The sequence below is a fragment of the Ursus americanus genome, chromosome 32 (genome assembly GCF_024610735.1).
Source record: "Ursus americanus isolate L20-20 chromosome 32, mUrsAme1.1.p, whole genome shotgun sequence".
Classification (NCBI taxonomy): domain Eukaryota; kingdom Metazoa; phylum Chordata; class Mammalia; order Carnivora; family Ursidae; genus Ursus; species Ursus americanus.
In genome coordinates this window covers 14,933,562-14,945,403 of record NC_142158.1, presented here as the reverse complement: position 1 = coordinate 14,945,403, position 11,842 = coordinate 14,933,562, and the positions used below count along the sequence as shown (strand labels likewise).

At 39.8% G+C, this 11,842-nt stretch overlaps 1 protein-coding gene across 2 annotated transcripts in view; it reads left to right on the top strand.

Moving 5' to 3' along the window:
* The first annotated feature begins 2,489 nt into the window (after nt 1-2,489).
* MAK (male germ cell associated kinase) overlaps nt 2,490-11,842 on the top strand; it is a 50,638-nt gene continuing 41,285 nt past the window's right edge. For both annotated transcript variants that reach the window (XM_087857980.1, XM_045811528.2), the window contains exon 1: nt 2,490-3,070. In XM_087857980.1, coding sequence (XP_087714106.1) covers nt 2,970-3,070 — 101 coding nt within the window. In that variant the 5' untranslated portion in view covers nt 2,490-2,969. The remainder of the gene's footprint in view (nt 3,071-11,842) is intronic.

Sequence of the window (11,842 nt, the reverse complement as noted above, 5' to 3'; positions counted from 1 at the left end):
TAAGTCACTGCAAGGTAAAATTGTGACTATTGTTTCTTGCACCCTCTCACCTCTGCATTTCTGTTCCCACCTGGGCAGCTCTCTCTTTCATTCCCTTTTCAAGCAGTATGTCCTTTTCCAGAACTACCTACATTCTTCCTGCCAATCAGACCCTCAGTGCTTGTCCTCAATTACATTATTAACATGAAAGAAAAGATGATGTTATTACCCCATTGAATTTCTGAATTAAGAAATTAATTTTCATCAAGGGAGCTCCTACTTTCTTTCTTTCCCTCCACTGTTTCTGGCCTATTATTTTTACAGTGTCCTTCTGGCTATAGAGCCAGATGCAGCCTCAGTGTCTAGTAGGGTAGGGAGCACTACTTGCAATTTCCATTTGGTCAGGAGCATCTTGGTATTTTAGGGTAGGGAATTGGGTTAGGAATCTTAAAGTGGAGGTGGAGGTGGGCAGTTTCCATTGTGGGGCAGACTGCATGGTTTTGAAGCAAAGCGGGGGTGGGGGAGTTCCTTTAGCTGCATCAGTGATTGTGAAAGCCAGTAAGAATGGGTTGTTTAGAAGCTGGGGACTACCCTACAAAAAATAAGCAGCCTCAAACCTAATGCAAGTACTAGACTGACTCCATCATTGATTGTCTGATTGATTATAGATACGTTATATTATAGATTACAAACCTACTGACACGAACACTCTGGCCTTATGGATAAATATATTCTCTATATTGTTACTTAACCAGAAGGGATCAGTAAATCTATAGAGAGCACTTTTCCATAAAAGGGAGGTGTACGTCACCTCAAGTAAGATAAGCTAGAAAAGACGACAAACAATTTAACATGTTGATAACAAATTGCAAAATACTGACTTAATAAAATTCTAAATAAGAATAAATACATTTTAGTCTCTATTTTATTTAATCATAACACATAGTACAAAACAAACAACCCAGAGGTGCCCAGCTGGCTCAGTGGGAAGAGCATGTGACTCAAGAGTCGTGGGGTTATGAGTTCAAGCCCCATGTTGGATGTAGTGATTGCTTAAAAATAAAATCTTAAAAAAAAACCAAAAGATTTTTCAAAAATATATTTCCTTATGCAGATAAAGAAAACAATTAAGAAAAGCAAATACATGTTTGGGTCAGGAACCATGCGGAAGGAGTGCTGACTTCCTTTCTATAAATGCCTTACTATTTTGATTCCTTGTGTATGTATAACTACAAAAAATTCCATTTTCAGGCAAATGGGGAATCATTTGCTGGCATCTGTTAAGACCATCTGCTCAGACTTAAGCTGAAAAAGAACTCCTAAATAGATACGGAATCTACTATTGTGATCTTTTTTAAGATCCTGGCCACCATTAGCACAGCCTAAATTAATTCACACATGACTTTCAAGGGGGTATTATCTATATGAAGTAAAACAAATGATACTCTAATACACCCCCACCCTGTTACTTCAAAGTCCCACAGGTTCTTTCCCCCTTTCCTATGGACAAATACATTCCCCATAACAGGAAACAACATAGTTTTATTGTCCTTCCCTGCACTTTTGCTTCTTCCTCCTGAAAGCCTACTTCTGGAAGTCTTAGGTACTTTGACGACCACACTATATCCTGTGGGCCCTAAATTTCTGCATATAATAGAGAAATGATTTCTATGATTTTATTTTGTGGAAATGAAACAGTGCTACAGTGAAAGAAAAGTAATCTTTGAAAGAAGCATCAAATTATAAAAGGCATTTTAAAACAATTTTAATGGTGCCAAGCATTTTGTTACCACCTGCAACTCAGCATAAAGCCTTGTAACAGAATGACAGAGATTTTTATTTATTTTTTATTTATTTTTTTATAATGATTTTTTATTATATTATGTTAGTCACCATACAGTATGACAGAGATTTTTAAAAGCAATATAAGAATGAAATGAGAAGCAGTTCCTTGAAACAGAACTAAGATGGAACAAAGGGAGGAAACTACTGAATGTCGTAATGGAATACACAGTAAAGCCAGCACTTTATTTTGTTTTTCTTTAACTGCAGTAATAAAATCAAAACCTACTGAAATCTGTACCCTTCTAATATATACGAATCCACAGTCCCTGATCTGTAGTTTCAAAATTCACAAAGCTCTGAAAAATGAACACTTTAAAATAAATTTGTACGACATTGCAATGTAACGCAACCTGAATGATGTAATGCCAGTGTAGCCTTCCTTTATTTTACTGAGTGAACTTTTCGTACAGTGTTCTGCAGCTACATGAAGATGCTGCCTGGGAGGGGTTACATAATATGCTATGTCCTCCATAATACTTTTCTAAAATGTACAGATTCCTGGATCCCAAACACAACTGGCCCAGGAGTTTCACATAAGGGACCATGGGCCAAATTAAATGTAATGCAAAAAGTGATTCAAAGAATGGATATGGTTTAGTCTGATTTTCCAATTTATATTATTTATATTATATTATATTATTAATTATGCTCAATATAAAAAGAATCCTACAAATCATTAAGCCAGTATTTACAGATGTTCATGGGATAAACAGCACAGCACCACGTAAATGAAGCAGTCATAAATGAATATTATCAGTCTGTTATATGTGAACCCCATTCCACATAGCACAAGGGACTTACTGACAAATGTTTAACCCACCCGCATTTATATTATAATTCTTCCCTGTGTTTAGGTTACCAGTAAATTTTTTGAAGAGATTCTTTTAATGAAAATTTTTTGTTCTTGTTGTTTTTTTTTTCTTTTATAGGGTGTTCATAGGAATGGAAGCACTGTTTCCTTGCCAGATTCCTTATCATTATATCTCATGAACCTACATAATCCTGGGGAAGAGCCTGTGTGTGTCGAATGATGACAAACCTGTCACCGGTGTAGCGACAACAGTCTGAGGGGGAAAAAAAAATAAAGCAGCATTTAAATTTCTATTCAACAAAGCCAACAACTTCTGTTGCGTTATTTTTCCACGATGAACCGATACACAACCATGAGACAGCTGGGCGACGGCACCTACGGGAGCGTGCTGATGGGCAAGAGTAACGAGTCTGGGGAGCTGGTGGCCATCAAAAGGTACCGTGTGCGACACCGCAGAGTTTGAAGCTGTGATCTTTCTTTTCCTTATCTTTAGAAAGAGGTCTAGTGTAGACCCTGTGCTTGTTTGGCTCACGGGGAATGCCATTCTGGAGAAACACTGCCAGAAAGGAGGTCTGCTTATCCCCACGTATATTGCTTCAGTTGTCTGGTTTGTCCAGCTGCGTCGATACATCAAAAAATAGAAGTGCTCTGCTTTTTATGCATAACAAATAGGAACTGAAACTGCAGGTCATGTTTGGAAATTGTTTAGAATTTAAAGTTGAATGCACAGTAGAGTTTATTATTGCCTGAAAACAACAGGCCTAAAAATCAGATGGTGTTCATAAGATCAAATTGAGTTCTGAACGGTACGTGCTATTTTCCTAAGCTTACCAATGAAACAGAATTAATTATTATGAATGTAATTATTTCTTCTGAATCTACAGTATTTGTTATTTATCATACATAAACAAATTACCCCAACGCTTAGTGTCTTAAAACAAGAACAAACAGTTACGAATTCAGTTTTTGGGGGTGGGGAATTTAGGAGTAGCTCAGCTGGATGGTTCTGGCGCCACGTGTCTCCTGAGGTGGCTGTCATCTGAAGGCCGGCCTGGGACCGCAGCATCCCCTTCGAAGCTGGCTCACTGGGGGAGTGGACTAGCGCTGCTGTAACGAGCTACCACAGACTGGGTGGCTTAAGTAGGGATTTCTCTCCTCACAGTTCTGGCAGGTTAGTAGTCAGACTTTAAGCTTTCGGCAGAGGTGGTTTCTTCTGCAGCCTCTCTCTGTGGCTTCTAGATGGCTGTTCTCCCTGTGTCCCTGAAGACCCTCTGTGTATGTCTGTGTCCTAATCTCTTCTGATAAAGACGCTAGTAATATGGGATTAGGACCCACCCAGAAGACCTCATTTAACCTTAATTAATTCTTTAAAGTCTGTCTCTAAATACAATCACACTCAGATATTTACGACTTCAACATATGGATTTGGTGGGGGAAATTTAGCCGATAATAGGCTGCTGTAACAAAGTTTAAGCCACAGACTGTGGCTTCAACAAGGGAAACTTACCAATTTATAATTCTGGAGCCCAGAAGTCTAAAATCAAAGTGTCAGTAGGGTTGGTTCCTTCTGAGGATCTATTCTAGGTCTCTCCTTGGCTTATGGATGACATTTTCTCCCCGTGTCTCTTCCACACGGTCTTCCCTCTGTGCCTATCTCTGTGTTCAAATTGCCCCTTTTTATAAGAACACCAGTCATACTGGATTAACGTTCGCCCTAATAATTTCATTCTAACTCCACTGCCTCTGTAAAGACCCTATCTCCAAATAAGGTCACATTCTGAGGTACTGAGGGTTAGGACTTCAGCATAGGAATTTGTGGGGGAGGGGCATAGTTTAGCTCACAACACAACACTCACTCACATGGTTGACAAGTGGCCTGCTCACATGGGCCTCTACAGAGGGTTGTGTGAGTCCTCTCATGACACAGCAGTCAGCTTCCTCCAGAATGAGTCCTGGAGACTGACGACCACAACAACCAAATGATGACAGTCTAAAATTAACAAATGCTCATCAAAATAACTTTATAAAATATTGTCCGTAGCCATTATTGTCAAATGTACAATGTGCAATAACTGAAATGAAATATTTACCAAATGGGCTTAAAAATTCAGTACCACTCATGACTGGGGGAAGAAAAAGAGCTCTTAGCAAAGAGGAATAAAAAGAAACTTCCCTAACCTGATAAGACTTATACAATTCATCATCTTTACGCTGAAATATTAGAAGGACTGCTAGGACAGTTGTTCTTAAGACCAGACTGCCTACTATATTCCTACTAATTAAGATTGCTTTGGTGATCCTAATTAATTCAATAAGAGGAAAAAAATGAGGTATCAGTATTAGCCAAAATGAGATGAAATCATCTTATTTATACATTAAATCATTGTATAAACTCACACAAATACTTCATTATGTATAAGTAAATTTGTAAATATAAATATTTTTAGTATATGTGCTGCTGAAGCAAGCACTGTACATAAATGTTTTTAAAGAACTGGAAAGATACACATAAAATTCATGAAAGCTGTGGCTTCTGGGGACGGGATAAAAAAAAATGAGAATGAGGTTAGGTCTGGTGGAATCATCTAAGGTTATTACCACTGTTGTGTTTTATTTAACAAAATGCTCATTATTCCTTGTGGGTGTTAAAATCATGTGTTTGTTTTACTTTTCCATTTCATAAAATAGGGACTTGAGCCTCACCTACATAGATCTAGATAAAGCCTTGAAAGCATTGAAGGATCCAAAACTGTAAGAAGTCAAATAGACTGAGGGCTGAGAAAAGGCCATAAGCATATAATTTAGGAATGCTTTGGTACACGAAATAAAAAACCTAATTAAAAGTAACTTGACAGCGATTTACTTTTCTCACATAATGAAAAGTCTCGAGGTAGGGGCGCCTGGGTGGCTCAGTCGTTAAACATCTGCTTCAGCTCAGGGCATGATCCTGGGGTCCTGGGATTGAGCCCCACATCAGGCTCCCTCCTCCGCTGGGAGCCTGCTTCTTCCTCTCCCACTCCCCCTGCTTGTGTTCCCTCTCTCGCTGGCTGTCTCTCTCTCTGTCAAATAAATAAATAAAATCTTAAAAAAAAAAAAAGTCTTGAGGTAGGTAGCCCAGGGCTAGTACCTTGTCCATGCCGTTAACACAGACCTAAGTTCTTCTGTCTTCAAAACATAGCTGCCTCACCCCTATCCAGAAGACTTCTGGTTACTTCTCATTGGCCGGAAGTGTGTCACACGGCACACCTGGCTATAAGGGAGGCTGGGAAACTGAGTACTTAGCTGGACATTTGTATGTCTATAGAAAAGCTGTGACAATAAAGGCAAGAGAAGAGCGGCTTTGGACAGTCAATTCACAGTGTCCGCCACACTCAGTATCTACTGCTGCTAGATAGTATTCCTAACTTAAGTAAGGACACAGCAAAATGAATGAGAAGGGGAGGAATCATGGGGAAGACTTGAACAAAATTTAAATATTCATTCAGCACATAATTGTGAAGCTCCTACACTGGTGCTCAGGACAAAATGGGAATGAAACAGAGAAGTTACAATGTAGTGAGGAAGACCGACAAATCTGACAAGTTACCATATTTTATGGTAAGTCCTATGAGGGGGTAATAATGGTCCTAGGGGAGCACAGAGAAGTGATGCTGAAGAGGTATGCTGGAAGACTTCCCATAGAAAGTGAGACCTCAAGAATGAGAAAAGAATATCAAGAAAAAGAGGAGGTGGGGGCGCCTGGGTGGCTTAGTCGATTGAGCATCCAACTCTTGGTTTCGGCTCAGGTCATATCAGGGTCGTGGGGCTGAGCCCCAAGTTGAGCTCTGCGCTCAGAGTGGAGTCTGCTTGAGCTTCTGTCTATCCCTCTGCCTGCCCCTCCCCCCTCAAATAAACAATTAAATAAGATTTTTTTTAATTAAAAAAAAAAGAGGGAGGAGAAGAATGTCCTAAGCAGCAAGGATAATATGTTTGAAGGCCTGGAGGTGAGAGAATGTGAAGGCTTGCCTGGGGCTGAGTAACTGAAAGAAGTGTAGGTGGCTGGAGTGGGGCATGATGCTAAAGGGTGAAGTCGTAAAGCCAGGTTAAAGAGTTTGTCTATCTTGACTAGAAGGTGATGAAGGATTTTAAGCAGGAGAGTTGTTGATGTGATCAAATATTGCTTCAGAATGGTTCCTTTAGCAAAAGAATGGATACTTGATCAAAGGTGACCAGTCAGGAGACTGGGGCAGTCGTCTTGGTTAGAGGTGGCAATGACCTGATCTAGAAAAACAGCATTGCATATGGACATAAGTAAAAGTACTCAAGAGACATTTGGGAGATAGGCTCTGTAGGAACTGGTGACTGGGCTTGGAGGGAAAGGAGTAAAGCATGTGCAAACTCCTGGGATTCTTAAATGCATGGCCATTCACCATGACAGGGGAAATCACAGGCTTAGGCGTAAAGCTGGGTGCACTCTTGGAAATGATGACTTTAAGATGCCTCCAGGTAACTGAATATTTGCATTCAAAACAGGTCTGGGCTGGCAATTTGGGAATTGTTAGTCTACAGATGCTAATTGAAGCTATATAGAAGGAAAAGAAAAAAGGTCTTCATAGGAAGCACTAAGGAATCCCAGCATATAAAGAATGGGCCCTGGAAGAGGTAGGTGCTCACGCAGAAACCTGAAAAAGAGCCACCAGAGAAGTAGGAGGAAAACCAGGAGAGTGTAGAAAATATCTGGACCCAAGGGAAAAATATAAAGAAGTGCTCAACTGGAAGACAACTAAAAACTAATGACTGAGAGGCACTTAAGTTAGTTAGGAATGTTTCTTACTCTAAGTGACAAATATGTAAATTAACAGCAAGTGATAGAACCAATGGCTTAAATAAGTAGATTATTTTTCTTCCATATCAGGAAATCTGGATTTTGATGACTCCAGCGAACTGAATCTAGGGCTTTTCTATCTTCTTCATACTGAGCTGTTAGCATATGTTTGCCCTCAAACGTGTCACATAATGGCCACATTACGACTACTTCATTTCCAGCCATTACGTCTATGGTTCAGGGTGAGAAGAAGGGAGAATAATACCAGCAAACCCTTCTCTCAAACTCTAAGTAAATTTGTTTCCCGGAAGCCCCCGAATGATTCCCCTTACTTCTTATTGGCTAGAAATGGATCACATGGTCTCCCTTATGGTCAAGAGAGGCTGAGAGGTGAGAATCTACTCTTCAAGCTTCTATACCAGGAGGCAAATGGGAGGAAGCTAGAAATAGCTTTCTGGCGTCCAAACCAATATTGGTGTTCTTTGGATTTGGAGAACATGGTATAATTAGTGGCTGTGGTGAGAGTTGTTCTAGTGAAATAGAAGAGGAGATAAGCCAGATTGCAGTAGGGGAAGGAGTAGTAAAAAGTGGGGTAGTGGAGGCATTGAACTTTGAATAGTCATGGAGTACATGTCACTCAGTTGCTAAAAAAATCATAGAAGGCTTTTCGCAGTACTCTCAGAATCCACTCTCAGAATCCCAGAGTACATGGGATGAATACTAAAGTGGAGCTACTGGCAGTGTGTACATGACTTTGCACAGAGTCTTCACGGATTTGTACAGAGAGCAGAGACTGAAGGACAGCAGAGCAGGAGTGGTAGAAGATTGGGAGAGGGGGACATCAGAATATAGGGGTGCTCTTGAGGGGGACAGTGGTGGGAAGGCTGACCATGGGATCTAAGCTGGAGGAGGAGCCAGGCAAAGCCAAGTGTTGAACAAGTGGACGTATACAGTACATCCAAAGGTAATGATGGTAAAAAGATAGGAGGATGTGGTCACAGTGTAACGTTTTAAAGGCTGAGATCTTAGAGGGTAGAACCATTCCTCATCACAGCAAGGTGCTTATGAGTGACCATGGCATCATAGAAGGGAGCAGCTCTCTGGAGTGAAGAACTGTGAAGCCAGGCTCCTGGCAGGATTATCAGTATGAATGTTCACTCAGTACTCCTAAAATTCTGGACAAGACATAATCTTAGGACGGTTTTTGACCTGCAAGAGTCATACAGAAGGCTATATCATTTCTCTCAAGCCTGATGCAAAGCAATAAACTTGGCTTGAAGTATTAGACCCCTTATTCTCCATTCTCAATGTAGCCCTATTTGTTACCAAAACAACCTACATTCCATACTGTCCAATCAGGACCATCATCTTGTGCTCCGTGGCATAAAACTTTAGGCACTGCAAATTCAGGCCACAAATATGGTTAGCATAACACTTTAAATCCATCCATGTTGGGTTAAAAATTCTAAATAAATTCCATGTTGAATACATTTTGTGTAGCAGATGAAGAGCTGCCTATCTTTAATCTTCAAAGCGGGCAATAAGCATGTCCTCTTGAAGGGAAAAAGATTATCTGGAAGGAGGTATTTTTCATTCTGAAAGCCTTTTAAGCAGAAGAACCAGGAGAAGGATGTTGGAGGAGTGAAGTGGAGAAGAGTCAGCGCACTAGCACAGTACGGAGATGGCCAGGAGAAACCAGGGTGTGGCGTGGCAGCTGCTAGGTGTCAGACAGAGTGGTATAATCTGAGACGTGAACATGGGCAGAAAGTCTGTACTTGATTCAGTAAGCAGTGGGCAAGGCTTTTGAGCGGTCTTGAAATGCTGTCAAACTGGCTAGGACGAGTTGGCGCATGAGTGGTCAGAAGTTGGGAGAATACTATAAAGAACAAGATAAAGTACCTTCTTGAAAATTTCCTTTGGGAAATTTTAATTTAGATCACTGGCAAGAAACCTTGTACTATCTGCTGCCATTAAAAAAAAACGCTGTAACACAATTCATTCTAGTGGATGGTAGTAAGATCCTCTTATCTCATTAAATTTAAAATATTTATTAAGCTCTCTGTTAAGGACTTGGAAGGCACTTCTATTTTGGAGGGTCTCCTGTTTGTGGGATAGTTTCTAATGAGCCCATCTGTGAGTACAGAAATTCATCCAGTCATTTTGTAAATATTTATTGAGCACTTACTGTATGCCAAAATCTGATCTAGGCATGTGGGGGTGTCCCCAAGAGCTTACATTTGAGGAGAGGGGAGGACTGTATAGGATGTTAGAGGTGGTAGGTGCTATGGAGAAAAAGCAGAGCAGAAACAGTGACCTAGTAATAGTACTCTCCTCTTCTTTAGATAACTGGCTGGGGAATGGACAGGAAAATTAGCTCAGGACATTAATAATAAGGATCAGCCTGAAATGGTCTTTTATTTCCTTTGACCAGCCAGCTCTTACTAGCTCTGTCTGGCTGGATGAAGTTTCTTGTTTTTTTTTTTCAGTCTTTCGATTTTTCACCTGCTGGTACCTTCTGTCTTTCAGGTCTCAGCTGACATACTGCCTTATCAAAAAGGCCAGGCCATTAAATTTTTTTTAAAAAGTCCTTTATCTCATGGTCCTTATAACTAATTTGTCTGTTTTGTGTTTACTAGCCTAAAGCCTATTTCGTGTTAGATGGAAGGCATCATGGTAACTGTCTCTGGTGCTGGTTGGTGCATTGCCCTGGCACGTAGTAGGTGTTGAATGAATGAATAAATGAAAAGAAAAAAAGGCAGAGAATCAAAAAGGAAGTGCCTTTTCTTATCATTCTAAGAAATTGGTTTAATTTCTTAAAATTAAATTAAATTCTTCACATTGGTTGAAGAAATTGGATAATTGTTTTATAAGGAAACGTCAGTATATCTTGCATATAGACACCCACATTGCCTTAGGGTGATATTGATGAGAAGTAGTAATTGCTGGAAAGAAAGGAACATATTAGGATATGTGGATGCAGCCAGTATAGATTTTAAAATAGAATAAAATTTTCAATTTGTATTAAATTGGAAAGGGGACTTGAATATATTACTTAGTCTCTCAAAAAATGGATTTTAAAAAATTTTATAATTTTTAAGAATCATAACAGATTATATGTGCAGTTTTGGATAGATTTGATCACTGTCTTAAACTTCCTTTATATACTATATTTGAATTGACTTTTAAATTTATCATTGTGCTAGATTTACCTTATCATTTTAGCAAGATATTTATAAATCTATAGCATGGAAAAGTATTTTTTTACTTACCAAAAGTCAGTAAATCATCAATTTCTTCGACCTCCTTAAATTTCTAGCACCTTAATGAGTATAAACGAAATTCTGATTCACTAGGGATATTTTAGAAATAATAGCAGTGATGCCCTTCATGTCTTATTGTAGCTGATCATAGGTACTGGTAAAAACAAGAACATCCAGGGGCACCTGGGTGGCTCAGTCGTTAAGCGTCTGCCTTAGGCTCAGGGCGTGATCCCAGCGATCTGGGATCTAGCCCGACATCAGGCTCCTCTGCTGCGAGCCTGCTTCTTCCTCTCCCACTCCCCCTGCTTGTGTTCCCTCTCTCGCTGGCTGTCTCTCTCTCTGTCAAATAAATAAAATCTTAAAAAAAAAAAAAAAAGAATATCCCGTATTTACTGAGCGCTGAACTAAGCAGTTTGCAATAGGCTTTTCATATGCAGCAGTTTCTACTTTGTAACTACGGAATTTGAGGGACAGAATGTTCAATGGGGAACCTGTAGAAGGTCACACAGTGAGTCACTGAGCAAGGATTTGAATCCAGCAGGGCAGTTCCACAGCCCACGTTCTTAACTACCATGGCATGCTGCCGATTCTTTGTGCTGCCATTCCTTTACTCATTTCCTTACCCTGTGTATTACACTGTAGTAGGGACTCTGAATAATTCCTCTAGGAATTAGTTTAATCAATAAAGATAACTTTAAGCTTCCTGAGAATCTTCTAGAACATCTCAATAGGAGATTATACTATTAAATGAAAACAGTAGGGCATAAGGGGTCTTTATTTTTTTAAACTTTTTTTAAAGATTTATTTACGCATTTGAGAGAGAGTGCACATGAATGAGGGGGAAGAGGCAAAAAGAGAGGGAGAGACTCTCAAGCAGACTCCCACTGAGGATGCAGCCGGAGGTGGGGCTAGATCCCATGACCCTGAGATCATGACCTGAACAGAAATCATGAGACAGATGCTTAACTGACTGAGCCACCCAGGTGCCTGTAGGGTCCTTATTTTCATAATCCAGCTTTGTAATTTCTATACTTGAAGAAACATTTTTTAGAACATAAATCCTCTTTTTTCTTGTCTCTCATTTTGCATGGTGACTAAAAATTTGTTCATAAAAAATACAACCTCTATCTGCAGTGTTTATGG